The sequence below is a fragment of the Australozyma saopauloensis genome, chromosome 5 (genome assembly GCF_035610405.1).
Source record: "Australozyma saopauloensis chromosome 5, complete sequence".
Classification (NCBI taxonomy): Eukaryota; Fungi; Ascomycota; class Pichiomycetes; order Serinales; family Metschnikowiaceae; genus Australozyma; species Australozyma saopauloensis.
Genome location: NC_086135.1, coordinates 516,018 through 531,079, shown reverse-complemented (window position 1 = coordinate 531,079; position 15,062 = coordinate 516,018). Strand labels below are relative to the sequence as shown.

The 15,062-nt window shown below is 45.1% G+C and overlaps 8 protein-coding genes across 8 annotated transcripts; 2 read left to right on the top strand and 6 right to left on the bottom strand.

The window, feature by feature from the left end:
- Positions 1–1,427: 1,427 nt before the first annotated feature.
- PUMCH_004122 (uncharacterized protein) lies at positions 1,428–1,757 on the bottom strand (the record flags this gene model as incomplete). The annotated part of the gene is made up of 1 exon (XM_063023071.1): positions 1,428–1,757. One exon carries the CDS (start codon positions 1,755–1,757, stop codon positions 1,428–1,430), a length of 330 nt encoding a protein of 109 aa, XP_062879141.1.
- Positions 1,758–2,290: 533 nt separating this feature from the next.
- PUMCH_004121 (uncharacterized protein) lies at positions 2,291–3,028 on the bottom strand (the record flags this gene model as incomplete). The annotated part of the gene is made up of 1 exon (XM_063023070.1): positions 2,291–3,028. The coding sequence occupies one exon, from the start codon at positions 3,026–3,028 to the stop codon at positions 2,291–2,293; it is 738 nt and encodes a 245-aa protein (XP_062879140.1).
- A 126-nt stretch (positions 3,029–3,154) lies between these two features.
- Positions 3,155–6,763, bottom strand: PUMCH_004120 (uncharacterized protein; the record flags this gene model as incomplete). The annotated part of the gene is made up of 1 exon (XM_063023069.1): positions 3,155–6,763. The coding sequence occupies one exon, from the start codon at positions 6,761–6,763 to the stop codon at positions 3,155–3,157; it is 3,609 nt and encodes a 1,202-aa protein (XP_062879139.1).
- A 1,449-nt stretch (positions 6,764–8,212) lies between these two features.
- On the top strand, positions 8,213–10,024 carry PUMCH_004119 (uncharacterized protein; the record flags this gene model as incomplete). Its single annotated transcript, XM_063023068.1, has 1 exon — positions 8,213–10,024. The coding sequence occupies one exon, from the start codon at positions 8,213–8,215 to the stop codon at positions 10,022–10,024; it is 1,812 nt and encodes a 603-aa protein (XP_062879138.1).
- A 370-nt stretch (positions 10,025–10,394) lies between these two features.
- Positions 10,395–10,805, bottom strand: PUMCH_004118 (uncharacterized protein; the record flags this gene model as incomplete). The annotated part of the gene is made up of 1 exon (XM_063023067.1): positions 10,395–10,805. One exon carries the CDS (start codon positions 10,803–10,805, stop codon positions 10,395–10,397), a length of 411 nt encoding a protein of 136 aa, XP_062879137.1.
- Positions 10,806–12,021: 1,216 nt separating this feature from the next.
- On the bottom strand, positions 12,022–13,176 carry PUMCH_004117 (uncharacterized protein; the record flags this gene model as incomplete). The annotated part of the gene is made up of 1 exon (XM_063023066.1): positions 12,022–13,176. The coding sequence occupies one exon, from the start codon at positions 13,174–13,176 to the stop codon at positions 12,022–12,024; it is 1,155 nt and encodes a 384-aa protein (XP_062879136.1).
- Positions 13,177–13,488: 312 nt separating this feature from the next.
- PUMCH_004116 (uncharacterized protein) lies at positions 13,489–13,773 on the bottom strand (the record flags this gene model as incomplete). The annotated part of the gene is made up of 1 exon (XM_063023065.1): positions 13,489–13,773. The coding sequence occupies one exon, from the start codon at positions 13,771–13,773 to the stop codon at positions 13,489–13,491; it is 285 nt and encodes a 94-aa protein (XP_062879135.1).
- Positions 13,774–14,241: 468 nt separating this feature from the next.
- PUMCH_004115 (uncharacterized protein) lies at positions 14,242–14,958 on the top strand (the record flags this gene model as incomplete). Its single annotated transcript, XM_063023064.1, has 1 exon — positions 14,242–14,958. One exon carries the CDS (start codon positions 14,242–14,244, stop codon positions 14,956–14,958), a length of 717 nt encoding a protein of 238 aa, XP_062879134.1.
- Positions 14,959–15,062: the final 104 nt, after the last annotated feature.

The window sequence follows — 15,062 nt, the reverse complement described above, 5'->3', positions numbered from 1 at the left end:
AACATATTCAAGTCACGTCGATCAATGACGTGAAACCTAAAGTCGTTGAGAAGAAAGAGCCGAAGAAACCAACATCGGATGTCAAAAAGAACACTGGGATTGATGTCAAGGAGCGTCAATTGCAAAAAACAACGACGACAGTTGCACCTGCCACGGATACTGCCGGAAAAGACACAAAAGTCGAAGTATCAGCGACGAAATCAGAGACAAGACCAGTCGATAAATTCTCTCCAATTAAGCGAAAGGCTGCACCAGAACCAGAAAGCGCCGGCGCTGAGGAAACAGTGAAGCGCAGACGAGGACGTCCCAAGAAGACCGAGAGAGTAGTGAAGGAGAAAGTAGTGACAAGAAAGTCCTCCAGAATAACCGATAAGCCAGAATTGGCTCTTAAATCAAAAGCAAGCGGTTCCTCGGCAGGTGGACCCAAACCCCTTCGAGTACTCAATCTTGACCAGCTATTATCGCCCAGTGATACCTCTGACTCCTCAAACAGTCCAAACATAGCAACAAACCCTACAGAAATAGAATTCAAACGATTTGGAATCACACCACTGCGGCTGAACTACACGCAACCACTCAGCGCCTTGGATGTTTTGCTGCAATTTGTGAAAGAACACTCGCCCAGGCCAAAAATGAACGACACGATCAACGAAGAAATCATACTCTCGGAATATAAACTGAATCTCTTGCAAGCTATAGGAGAGCTACAAGGAATGCACTCTTGCATTTTCGACATCAGTAATGACATATTGGATGTCCAGAGGAAAAAGAACGATACACGAAGAAAAATCCTTGAGCTTCAAAAGAAGCACACTTCTATCAAAGATGATATTGCTGAAGTCCGCGGATCTTTGGAGAAGAGCACCAGAGAGTATGACGAGTTTATGTCTTTGGTTGGCTCGTTCAAGCAATTGCAACAAGCCATTAGTGATGATCGGTTCGGCACCTCTCTCGACGCATGCGTTCAAGAGGATATTGAATCGTATTCGCAGTTGTTTGACCAGCAGTGGGGTTTGGCAGCGCGCTTGAAGTCAGTCAACGCTTCACTCAGGGCCATGTTGAACACGGATCAAGAGTAAAAACCTAAGTCAATTTTATTCGCATTTATACAGTGCTTCGGAGAGACCCTGCCAGCAGGGATTTCCACGCATCTTGGTCTCGACCGATACCTACTATCTCTACAAAGAGCATTTGCCCGATACATCTTGATACAAAGGTTCACATTAAATATTACGCATACATACCGATGAAAAGCGGCCGTAGACATTCATCAATGCTCAATAATAAACACCATTTACAGAAGCAGGAATATTGTATTGGAATGTTCCGTGGTCCGGTAAGCACCCACAGCAGACCTCTCAAAAAAGGCATAATCTCAGCACCATCTCATACACCCCTACCTTATTGTGTCACGCAGACCAAGCTCCTTACGAGTCGCCGATCAAGGCCAAGATCATTCTGTAGAGGTAGAAGAAGAACATGAACAAGTGGAAACCCAACTTGACGAAACTCTCCTTCTTATGCTTGGACAAGGTTCTGAAGATCTCGGTGGCATCCAACAAGTGGTTCTTGGTGGCCACCTTGTTGATGTTGTAAGCAAACAATGGCAAGTTCAACAAGAACACGAGCCAGTATCCGTTGACAAGGAAAAGCACAGTCATGACGGCATGCAAGCCAGCCTCGGGAATGAACCATGGGTTCAACTTATGACACAACTCAATTGGGTTGATGTAATCACTCTCCAAGTCGGAGTACATGATGGTGAAGAAAACTTGGGAAAACAAGTTGAGTGCGTTGATACACACGGCAAAGATAAATAACCTGGGATGTTAGTACATGCGCGGAGGGAAATTCGGCACTTTGGCGTATACATACCAGCTCTCTCCAGTCATTGTGTGGTTTTGATGTTGATAGTGGTGGATAAAATTCGAGATAGTTCACTGCAGAACCCTAGGCGCAAGCATGGGGGTATACCTGTTGTGGAGTGATACTACGCGACGATGGAGGGAAATTGGAATTTTTCTTTTCGGGTCTTTTTATTTATACGTTGAATGATTTTTTGTTTTTGTTGGATTGTTTAAAATTGGGCGGGCTGATGTTTGTCATGGCTGTAGTGGTTTGTTATCTACGCTAAGGTAGTACAACTACGATGAGTAGAGGTGCGAGCGATGCCAATACATAATTGGATATACATAGAAAAAATTATGCAAGATCATGGCGAGAGAAAATATGCAAGGAACTGTTGGTCTCTTGATCTTACCGTTCCCTCAGTCAATCTACTCTGCTTGATCTATTCTATACGGCTCCATCGTGAGTCTATCGTTAAAATCTCCGGCGAGAAATCTGACGCAAATTGTTTTCCGTAACGGATTAGAGGTACCCATTTATCTTCTTTGTCATCGTGGAATGCCCGGTAAATACTCAATGGATGTGTCTTGTCGGAACGATCGTGAATAACACCTTGGATCCATTTGCCAAGAATGATACACCGTCCATACATGGAATCATGCTCAAATTCATAGGTAGCATTGATAACGTTCTCATCATTGACTTCGTTGCCCTCCTCATCTCGGTCCTCGCGCACCTCCTGAGTTGGTGTGGTTCTGGATGGGTTCAAAGACCTCCAGATCTCCACATAAGGAGTCAATTGATTTGTCGCTGGATTGACCATTTCACCTGTTTCTTTTCGATCCTCGCTTCCTTCGATCGCTGAAAAATCACCAATATCCGGCTCGCTCTTGAATGGCTTTCCCAATTTAAGAGATTTGAATATATCTTGCAGATTTATCAGGTGATCAAACAGAATTTTGCTTGTGTTTTCAATTGGCTTCTCCTCACCAACAATTGCCCAGTCAAAAATGCTCTCAAAGCTCTCTGGCTCTTCGGTTGTCTGTATGTGAGGATACCGATCTGTCAAAATTCGGACGTCTACGAAATGGTCAGCCGCGGAGGTAGACACTAATGTATGCGTCGATTCCGCGGGACCGTCTGATCCCCATTGGATACTTACTCTTGTCGATAAAACCATTGTCAAATAGAATAGCCAAATGTAGAGTAGATCTTATCTCGCTTCTGCATGTCTGACAGTATGATGCAGGTCGTACATTTGTGCCCGAGGCCGAAACAAATAATTGATATTATGATCGGAACGGATTTAATTCGACAGTAGATTTCTGGTGACTTCTTGTGCTACTTTTCGAGCTGCCCGGCATTTCAGTTCGGTGATAGGAATGCCATCTAACTCCTGAAGATTGGGGAAATACTGGATCAATAAGGCTTCGTACTTTACCTTCGCATTGTACCTCTCGAGCTGATTGCTTGATTTTAAAAAGCGGGAGAAATCCTCATCCTTCGCTTGCCATTCGCTTTTGCTTTGTTCAATCAATCGGGACGCGTCCACGTAGTCTTCTAGATCATTAACCAATAAATGCTCACTCGAAAGAGTCCCAAAAATATCTTGCATTTGTTTCGAAGAATTGGAGGAGATGACATCCGGATAGCATTCCATGGTCAACGGATTGAGTTTCAAGTCAATAACGTTCAAGCTATGCTTCGAGTTACGAAGACTACTCAAAAGCGGTTTGATCTTGCTGATTCCATTATTGAGGAGGTACACTTTTCTTAAGTTCTTGAAATCCGTAAGACTCAGCGTGTCTTGAATTCTATTAAACTCGAGTCTCAATATGCGCAAGTTAGGAAATATGCGAGGCAATTCTTTTGGCACCTTAGTTAGATTTAAAGCTCCCAAACTCAAATCATTTACGTTAGGATAGATTTGCTTTTGATCTGGACGGAAAAAGCCTTGTGCAAATTGACGATTACCTGACAAATCAAGCTTCACGATATCAGTAGCATTTTCTAAGATTGACTGAGTAACTGACAACTGCTTCTGGAACTTCGCAGAGACTTCTTGCAAGTAATGCATCTTGGTCATTCCTCGTACCTCTTGTAATGAGTTGCCGTCTATTCGAAGAACCCTTAGATTTGGGAAAGGTGTCAAATCGAGTCTTGCAAGCTTGTTGAATGAGAGAATAAGTTTCTTTGTTTTCAATAGTTGACCCTCAGAGGAAAAATTCTCGATATTGTTTTTGGCTAAATTGATTATTCGTAGTTCGGGACAATGCTCAAGCCCTTGTATTGTGCTTATCTGATTGGCCTCCAAATTAAGTTCTTGCAACTTTGGCAAATCATACACTGAAAAGTCAATAGTGCCTTTGAGAGAGTTCTGTTTCAAGTTCAAACTCACAAGGTTACTCAATAACCCAATTCCTTTGAGACTTCCTATAGAGTTGCCAATCAAGTCTAACTTGGTCAAATTAAAATTATGCAGCAAACATGAGAGGCTCTCGAGATGATTGGATCGTGCTGTAAGATACTGCAAGTCTCGGAAATTTTTGAAGGATGCTAGCTCACTCAATTCATTATCCGACACGTCAAGTTCATATAACGATTTGGAAAGCCCCTCGAGGTGACGGATATGATTTCTGGCCAAAGACAATCTCCGGAGAGATGGCAAATAAGACGCGAGCCTAGAAACCTGTTCAAGCTCTTGCCCAGAAAGATCGATTTGAGTGAGATTTTCCCAATCAGTGTTCGAGGTTGCCCCAGTTATGACGCCAACGAGGTTTCTGTCTGTTCGAGAAAATGATAAATCATTGATATCAGAAACCCGTGTGATATCGTAGGTGGCGGAAGACTCATCAGAATCATCCTCAAAAGTATTGTCATTGCTACCACTTGAGACGAAGGAAACCTCAGCTCTTCTATGAGATTTCTTAGGCTTTCCGTTTATAGGTTTGAGAATGCTAGCTCCATGCATTGGTACTTTCAAACTTTGAAGACCTTCAAGACCGTCAAGACTTTCCTGTGATTGATTTTCTTTGTCATCATAGTCCCACTTGTTGCTTTTTCTGTCTAGGTTCATAGCGCCGTATCGCTCTGGATAATCTCCTGGTTTCACCGTACCCTTCAAAACAGCACGGCTTCGAGGGCTTGAATTGGAAAACAGGTTCAGCGAAAGGCGCAAGTTCTTGGGATCTTTGTATCTTATATTTGGTGTGACAGGCGACTTGTAATGCGACGGAATGGGAATTTCGTAGCTCAGGAATTGACTATGCTCTCCAGAATCAGATCTTGAATAGCTAGCATCATGGAGTTCTTGAGTCTCTTGGGTTTGCTCGTTCACTCTAGACGAAGTATTTGATGATATTTCAGTAAACGCATGATCTGAATCTACCGAATGCGCTTCAAATGATCTATCAATCGATATTGCCTCCTGTCCTGGAACAATAGAGTTTGGCGTAATGGTATCGAACTCTAAAGCAGAGCTGTCAGTTGAAGCAAACTCATATTGTTTGCCTCTCCCGGCTTTTTTGACATTGTTGTTCACATATTTATCATTGGGTTGAGCAGTTGACACATCTTCGGTCTCTGACAGAATAGCTGTCTCATTAGGTATGGTATCATGAAATTGCCGGGATGGCTTTGGCACAAAGCCAGGTCCTCTCGTACGTATGTTCTGAAATAAATCATTGGCATCTTCGAGAAAATCACCTTCGCTACGGTCGGCTATAGGTTTCGAGTGGTTTGAGACCAGGCCCGTTCTCTTGAACTGATCCAGAGCTTGCTTCTTGACAACACCGTTTTGACGCATCTTCTGATATAGATCATCAGCTTCAGCTAGCTCTTCTCCATGTGCTTGCAATGCTGTATTCGAGGACTCACCGCGAGACTGACCTAAATCTGCGAGTTTCTGGCCACTGGCCAGAACAACACCATGTAGAAAGCCTTTCGTGAAGGTATTATAGGCATTCCCGTAGAGTTTGAGAGGAGACTTTGCCTGGGCCCTCTGGGAGTCAGAAACATTCACTGTTTGTGGTGGTAAATTTCCAATACTGTCAAGTGGCTTTTGAAACTGATTGGAGTTTCGGCTCAAGAACTCGGAGCTGGAATCGCTGATGCTAGAAGACAACTCATATGCGGGACGAGAAGCCCCCGATCTGGGATTCGCATCGGGATCGGAAGTGAATATATGTTCTAAAGGACGGCCAACACGACCTCGCTCAGACTCCTTCTGTGCCTTTTTCCAATCCGCAGTAGGAACCGGCTCGTCAAGAGACTTCTTGTGCACCAAAGTATCAGCGCCCGATGCAAGGAACGCCAAAGGTCCCAAGTGATCGTTCTGCAATTTATCCTTACTGTTGAAAGACGACTCCTTCCATGACTCGTCGAGAAATGTGGGCAAAATATCTTTAACGTCATTATGTTCTGAGGTCTGATTGTGCGAGAGATCTGTCAAGAATGCACCTCGAGATAGCAGACCCTTCTCCGATTCGCCCTCCATCGCCGTTGACAGTTTTTCCTCGACCGAGGAGAGCATGATGTGGCTCTTTGTCTTGGCGTTGGGATGCGATTTGTGCTTGAAAGTGTTTGGCGCAGATGCACCATTGAAACTGGTCATTTCTCCCACGAAACTGGTGCTCGGAACGTACTGGAGCCTGCTTTTATACGATTTGTTGTGGGCAGCGGTTTGGCCCGTTGAGTTGGCGGTGTCCTCATCGCTGACCTGGCGTCCTGCGCTGGAATCGGCGATGTTTACTTTTGGAGTAGACGCAGAATGGGCTTTTCCCGTGAATATGGGCGAGCTCTGGGCGGAGATTTCGGGCGAAAGCGAGCGCGCTGACATCTCCAGGGGAATCTGGGTCTCTTCCAAGAATTGGTTTAGCTTGGCGGACGTTGTGGTGGTCGGCACTTCTTGATCCATTTGAGTAGTGTTTATGTGACCTGCAAATAGGTAAACACAACAGACGTGGAGAGCGATGTGGGAAGCGATGTGTGGAGCGATGTGTGGAGAAGCGATGAAATTGTTGGGGATTGAATTGAACAATTGGCGGGAGATTCTTTGAAGAGAAATCGGTGGCCCGAGGAAATTTTGTGGGTCCAGTTTGGATGGTTTATGGCTCTTTTAGTGCATTTTGAGTGTCGGTTCGGAGAATTTGCTCCGGTCTAAGTCGAGCAATGGGATTTACAATCAGCTGGAATTTTAGATAAATTGCAAATATAATATTTATGATTGGTGTAGACGCTTCTATGTTGGTACGGATACCGTTGTAGGGTATGAGTGATGAGAGACCACTTCAAAACGTGTTTGAGATTCCAAGAAAGACTCTTTGAGATAAACTCAATTCATCTTTTATCACGAACCGTATTCAATCAAATATGCAAGTATCGACTTATTTTCATGCTACAGCTTTTCCTTTTACGTCTGTATGAATAAATAGAATAGTGGCCTCATCGCTTCTAGAATCACTGGAACACAAACACAAGAATTGACCAGAGGAAAAAAGGCAAAGTTGCAAAACCCCAAAACTCCCAATTTTGCTTCTCGCCAAAATTGTCTACAATTTATTCAACTCTGGACCCACGCTATACCCACTCTCCCTAGTATCAGTACTGGCTGCAAAATTCTATAGATATCTGATCTAGCCAGCATCAGCACTACGCTCACATCCAACGCCAGACCGGTCAATTGTCCATCCCCCCCTCTTAATTTTTCTAAATTACGCAATTTCCCAATTTTTCTAAACTTCCCAAATTTCCCAAAATTTTCCCGTAAAAATCGCCTCCACTTCCCACCATCCGCTTTTGTCCCGCTCAACCTCTTCCCCAATGTAAGATAAAAATCATGCAGATAACACGTTTCAGGGCCCACAGCAACCGCACTACGGGCCCTCGCTCCTGCACGCTGCACACGCTCCCCCGGCTCCCGCAGGACTCCCATGCCTGTACTGTTCCCTATGTTCCACAGCCACCTACCATATTATCTTTCTGTATCAGTAGTGCTAATTGGTGCTTCACGGAGGGAAAATCCACATCCTTATATACTACAATTCTGCGGCGTGCGTGTACCGGTTCTGCGTCTGGTTTCTATTGGTCCCAATTTCGTTACTGTTCCTTGCATTTCTTTGTTTGCCATTTCGAATTGCCACTCCGCGATAACGTCAAGCGATACCCCTGAATATATTTTTGTATTGGTATTGCCAACAGCGTCCTTTTTTGAATTCTCATATTCCGTCTCCTAGTTGGAGATCTCGTGCATCCGACCTCAGTTTCAATAGGAGGTCACTGGTTCCTATTTATAACCCGCCATTAGCGTCTGCCACCGAATTCACCTGCAATTGAGTGAAACTTCTGCCACCACTATAATTACGCAATGACTTTCTCGCTGGAAGAATACGGTTCTGTAGAACAAAAGCCGTATACACTGCTCGCTCCGATCAATCCCACCATTGTATCTTCCACCGCTTCACAGCAACACCAACATGAACAGGAAATGCTCCTGCTGTTCGCGGTGCCCGAGCCTCCGATCTCCACCAAGGAGCTGACATACGCATCGGAAAACGACCCCCACAAAAACCCGGACTCTCCTCCCTCAGAGTCGCCGCGCACGTTATGGATGGGCGACTTGGATCCTTGGCTAGACCAAAGCGCCATTGAGGAGCTCTGGTGGAAGATCTTGAACAAGCGTGTCACCGTCAAGTTGATCAAGCCAAAATTGGCCAAACAGGAGGTCGAATACATGGGCCAAACCCACTCAGGCTACTGCTTTGTCGAATTCGATCTGTTTGAGGACGCCCAAGAAGCACTTGCGCTTAATGGCCAACTTCTTCCAGATATTGCGATTCCATCGCAACTGAATGGAATGAACGACCCCAACAACCAAAAGAAATACTTCCGTCTTAATTGGGCATCTGGTGCCACCTTGAGCGCACCAATTGTGGACTCTCCCGAGTTCTCCTTGTTTGTTGGAGACTTGAGCGCCCTGACCACTGAGGCACACTTGCTTCTGTTTTTCCAAAAAGCCTTCCCTGACTCAGTTCGTACTGTTCGTGTCATGACTGATCCAATTACCGGCAAATCAAGATGCTTTGGGTTCGTGCGATTCACAGATGAACTGGAGCGCCAAAGAGCACTAGTTGAAATGAATGGCGCTTGGTTCGGCGGACGCCCGTTACGTGTAGCCCTCGCGACATCCAGAAATAACGCTGCAAGAAGGAATCAAGAATTCAAACTGTTCCCTCCTCAATTGGGATACATGGGAGGCCCCGTGGGACCTGTCATGGGTGGTCCACCCCACTACGATGCTTCGCTAGCTGGCCTGGTGAACTTTCCAGTCCCACCTCCAGCAGCAGATCCAATGATGGGTCCTGCAATGGGAGGCCCACCACAAGATTTTATGTACATACCACAAGGCCCTCCTGGGTCAATGCCATATGCGGTCAACATGAATACACAGTTTTCCGACCCAACAAACACCACTGTGTTTGTGGGAGGATTGCTGCATGAAGTGAGCGAGCACACGTTGTTCACACTATTCAAGCATTTCGGTCAAATTCTTCAGATTAAAATCCCTGCTGGAAAGAACTGTGGTTTTATCAAGTTCAACACCAGAGAGGACGCAGAGGAGGCTATACTGGCGATGGAAGGATATGTAATCGGTGGACACCGAGTGAGGCTTGGATGGGGCCGTGTCTCAGCTAACAACAAACGATTCTATCAGCGGCGCCAGCACCAGATGCATGTACAAATGCAAGCTGCCGCCGCTATGTCTATTGGCATGGACCCTGCGTCAGCATACGCTGCAGTGGCGGCAGGGTTCCCATCGCCACCGCAAAGTTCGCCTGGGTATCCACATATGCCAATGCAATTGCCGCCCCAAGTTCATGGTATGATGCCATATAGTGGTGGAGGCAACAGGGGAATGGACATGTATATTCCAGGAGAGGAAGATGTCAGTGGAGATTACAACGGCCATGAATACGCCCAGGAACAGTTTATGTACAACCCGGGCGCGGAAGATCCTTTGATATCCGGTTTGAGTAATCTCTCGATTGGCGCACAGCAAGGAGAACCGGCAGAAGAGAAAGAGACAAGATCGACAGACGACTCGCCTTCAGAATCTGCAACGGACAGTGCATCAAAAGACGACGGAACTCCAAAGGACAAGAAAAACGAGAAGGAGTAGGGATGAACAACAAATTATGATGTGGCTTACATAAATGGAGGTTATGATCATACAAAAGCACGACTCTGAGAGCCGCAGTGTACTATAATGAACGACGTATCGAAGAGTGGAAAACCATGTACCTCAATAAAATCTTATTATTCATTAGTATCCATTCTGCCTCTAGTAGTCTCAGAACCTATGTTCATGAGACCAGGTTTCATTCCAGGATCAATAAAGCCGCCCAAAACAACACAAACAAAACAAATTCACAACACAATAAGCTAACCGGAAATCATTTACAAAAAATCTACACATTCTACACCAAGTTGAAACCAGTCCTAAATAAAATACGAAATAAACATAACTAAACATACATCGACGACCACACTCACGATCTCTCGCCCCTCAATCTTCTAGCCAATTGGATGTCCTTCTTCTGGATGGTGACTCTCTTGGCGTGAATGGCACACAAGTTGGTGTCCTCGAACAACGATACCAAGTAGGCCTCAACGGCTTCTTGCAAAGCACCAATGGCAGAGGATTGGAATCTCAAGTCGGTCTTGAAGTCCTGGGCAATCTCTCTGACCAATCTCTGGAAGGGCAACTTTCTGATCAAAAGCTCGGTCGACTTCTGGAATCTTCTGATTTCTCTCAAGGCAACGGTACCGGGCTTATATCTGTGAGGCTTCTTGACACCACCCGAGACTGGGGCGGATTTTCTGGCGGCCTTGGAGGCCAACTGTTTTCTTGGGGCCTTACCACCGGTGGATTTTCTAGCTGTTTGTTTGGTTCTAGCCATGTTGACAAAGAATTATGGAGGGAAAAAGGGAAAAAAAAGAGAAGAAAAGGGGAGTAGAAACGGCAGGAAAAAATGTGCGAACGGAACGACGGATTGGGGGAGGGTGGCGTGGCAGGCGCAGAATAGTCAGAGACTCGGCACTGGTGCAGTCTTGGAGCAATTATTGGCATGACCTACTGGGGGAAAGTTCGCACTTGTTGGGAGAGGGAGCACGGGCCAATCATATCGGCGGATTCGGGGGTAGGCAGGTCACGTGACAGGCCCGATCTGCTACATTACATGTGCGCACTAACAGTGCTGTTTTCGGAAATAGAGGTTTGAATGAGAATGTTCAGAATTTAGAGGAGTTTGATAATTTTTTAAATGTGACATTTTTATTTTTTATTCTATGATTCTTATTCGAGACACGTTTCGTTTGGAATATCAACGGAGTTCTAAATTCGAATTTTAGGATTTCATCGATTCCAGAGCTTTAAGCGGCTATAGAGTCTTTGTCGGGATTCCGATGGATCAGTCGATTGAGTAATTTGAAAGCTCAACAGTTCGCAAAATTTAGTCGTATGAATCAGAAAAGAGAACCAAGTGTGACCTGTTTTTTCGGTTATTGTCATCATGAATCTATGCTCTTGTTGGTGTCGGTTTGGCTGTCTCTATTGATCTGAGTGATCGCTCCCCATTGTTTCATGGCTTGGTCCAAGAATCAATTTCTACAGGCAAAAAAGATTTGCTTTTGTGAATTTTTTTTTCCTAATTATGCAGTCAATTCGTGGCTTTCTGTGGCATTGTTACATGGCGCCTACTACAAGGAAGAGACTAGGTTCATGGTCAACAATGTAAAATTTTATGTGATGGTTCAGAAGTTCACTTCATTGAAATCGAGGAATTTCTTGAAAAGAAACTTCTTTCCTCTACTTTTAATGAAGGCAATTAATTCATGTAAGAACCTGTCATAAACCCATACTCCATACTATACAAAGACAGACTGAAGTAGCTATACAAAAATAAAACGTGAAACTTTCTGAATCAAGAGTATCCAACCCGATTACTTACAATAAAGTTGTTGCCACATTCTCCCAAGCTCACATCCCTAACTCCTCCTCACTCTCCCAATCAAAACCAAATACACACACTAAATCCCCTCCCACAGTCTCATACTGCTTCAAAATCGTGTATTTATCATACAATGCAAGGCACACGGCCGAATATATAGTTTACATTACTCTCTGTACCACAAACGGGTGATTCTGGTGTTCATCATCTTCTTCTGCAACTGGAAAACACCGTACATCAAAGCCTCCGAAGTAGGTGGACATCCAGGAACGTAGATATCCACAGGAACAACACGGTCACAGCCACGCACAACAGAGTAGGAGTAGTGGTAGTATCCACCACCGTTGGCACAAGAGCCCATCGAAATCACCCATCTTGGCTCCGGCATCTGATCGTACACCTGTCTCAAAGCAGGGGCCATTTTGTTGGTCAAAGTACCAGCAACAATCATGATATCCGACTGACGAGGAGAAGCTCTGAAAATAATACCCAATCTATCCTGATCGTATCTGGGAGCAGAGACATGCATCATCTCCACGGCACAACAGGCCAAACCGAAGGTCACAGGCCAAAACGAAGACTTTCTGGCCCACATGGCAATGGCGTCCAAAGACGTCAACGCATAGTCGATGGGTGCAGTGGCTGTTTTCTGGGACATCAATGGAAAGTTTGTTTCCATCTCACGAGGGGTCAAATCCTTCGAGGGAAGCCCGACGTTGGAGGCCATACGCACGGAGGAGAGGACGGATGGCATGGGACGAGCCACGGCTCTCGCAAGGGCGGGGGAGGTCAACCGGAACATGGTTTGGTAGTTGAGGTTGGAGAGTCGATTAGCAAGAAGGGAGTTGTGATTGGGTAGGTGCGATTGGCAGCGGGTGCACGGGTGTGGAGACTGGAAGAGGGAGGGGGATGGGAATGGGGGTGTGTGGGATTGAGATGAGGTATTGATGGAATGTTTGGTTTTGATTGGCTGTTTTGGGATATGTATTTTTTTTGGGGTATTGTTTGGCTTATTGTTTGGTTTTGGTGATGAGTGGTAGGGTGTAATTGGGTAGATGAGGTGTACAATGGAAGGTGAGATGGGAGGATAATGGAAACTATAGTAATAACCAATGAAATGATATTTATAGAGAAATATATATGTGTGTAGAAATTTCTTCATTTCTTTTTGGTGACAATGGATTAAGTGTTCCAGTGTATGTGGCTTTCTGAATCTCGATTCGATAATAGACAGAGCGATGAAAGGGTCACTTGACTCGAACGAGATCATTAATAATGTTGAGAACTTGCATTTTTTCTCGACCACTCCTGTAAACATCATGGCAGTGGGCCTCTAGATATCTTTGTCCCGGAACAATCATAGGATCCAGAGGCTAGCAAAAGCGATTGACTGAACCATTTCCAGTAAGTTGTCCATACCCTATTGATGACCAAATTGGTATTTCTCGCCATCTCTATGGGATTGACCACACAGCGAAATGAGACCAGATCGATGATCTCTCTTACATTCTTCCTTTCACATACGCACTCATTCATCCATTCAACATCAATTGAGTCAACAATTGACAAATTCTGCCCTGATTCGTCTTCTTATTGACATTTCGACTCTCATGCTGTGTAACTCCAACCAACACTACTGGATCGTATCGTCTAGATAGGCACGAATCTTCTGTAGAATCTCCTCCTTGACCTCGGAAGGAACCAACTCCTCGGCGCGAGGCTTGAGCGACTTCAACAACATGTCGAAGTTGACGTTCCCGCCTGCACTCTTCAACTCATTGGTGGCCACCTGTGTGATTTGGTCGAACCAGCCGCACTCGTAGAGTTTAAGCTTGAGCTGTTTTGAAATTACGTCGTAGTTGCCGGAATCGACGAGATGGTTCTGGATCTGGGCCTTTATAGCTTCCAAGTCTGACATTAGTTAGAGGAAGTTTACTTGGAAGAAGAGTGTAGAGTGGGAATAAAGAGCGTCTCGCTTCGGGTTTTTGACGACAAACCCAGTGTATAGATTTGTTCAATATATGCAGTTGATGTATATAAGTAGCTAGTGTATATGTAGCTAGTATTCTTATTTAACCAGTGTATGTAGCTAGTGGATATGTGCTAGTGGATATGTGCTAGTGTATATGTGCTAGTGTATATGTGCAAGTGTATATGCTAGTATATATGTAGCTAGGGTATCTATATACCTGTGTAGACAGTATCAATAGTAGATCAGAACCAGGACAAAGTAAATACTACTGTGGAAAGTATAGATAAATAGATATTCATACACATTCACATACATATATGCTTCAATAAATTCAGGTTCAAACAGTAAAATTTTGCAATTTATCTGAGGTGTGTGTGAGTATATAAGTGAACCATTGTGAGTAGCTAATTCGCAATGTACAATATACCACATATTTCCCGTAGAGTGTGCACCAAACGCTCCATTTCAATCTCGATCGCCCGGAATTTCGCCGCCAAAATGAAACCCTCCCCCTACAAAGCACAATTGATCTCCCAATCGTCGTTGGACCACGGCAAATGGATCCAGTTGCGCAAAATCACATACAAAGATCCTCTGGGCAAAGAAAGAGAATGGGAAATGGCCGTCAGAACAACCCGCACAGATACAACCGGTTTGGATGCCGTGAGTATCTTGGCCCTCATCAAGAAGCCGGAACTGACGCCGTTGGTGGTCTTGACCAAACAGTTCCGTCCGCCATGTAATAAGGTTGTCATTGAGTTGCCTGCGGGACTCATTGATCCCAAGGAAAGCGTTGAAAGTACTGCCGAGAGAGAGCTTTTGGAGGAGACGGGATATGTGGGCTCCGTGGTCAGTCTGTCCCACACCGTGATGCCGTTGTTCAGTGATCCGGGCTTGACAAACGCCAACATGGCCCTTGTGACCATGGATGTAGATGGAACCGATCCTAGAAATGTAGATCCGCAGCCGCAGTTGGAGGATGGCGAGTTCATCGAGGTGTTCACGCTGCCTTTGAGTGGATTATTGGGCAATTTGGCCGATGTGTGTGCCCGCGAGGGAGCCGTGGTTGACCTGAGATTGTACCATTTGGCCGAGGGGCTTCTGTTGGGAGAGAAGATGTTTCTGAAGTAGAGCTGACATAGATACGTTTGTTCTTGCGTCCGCAGCCATGTTCACTGCTTGTCAAACGCAACAAGAACCAATCGGCAAACCATTGAGAAAGTAAATTTACTGAA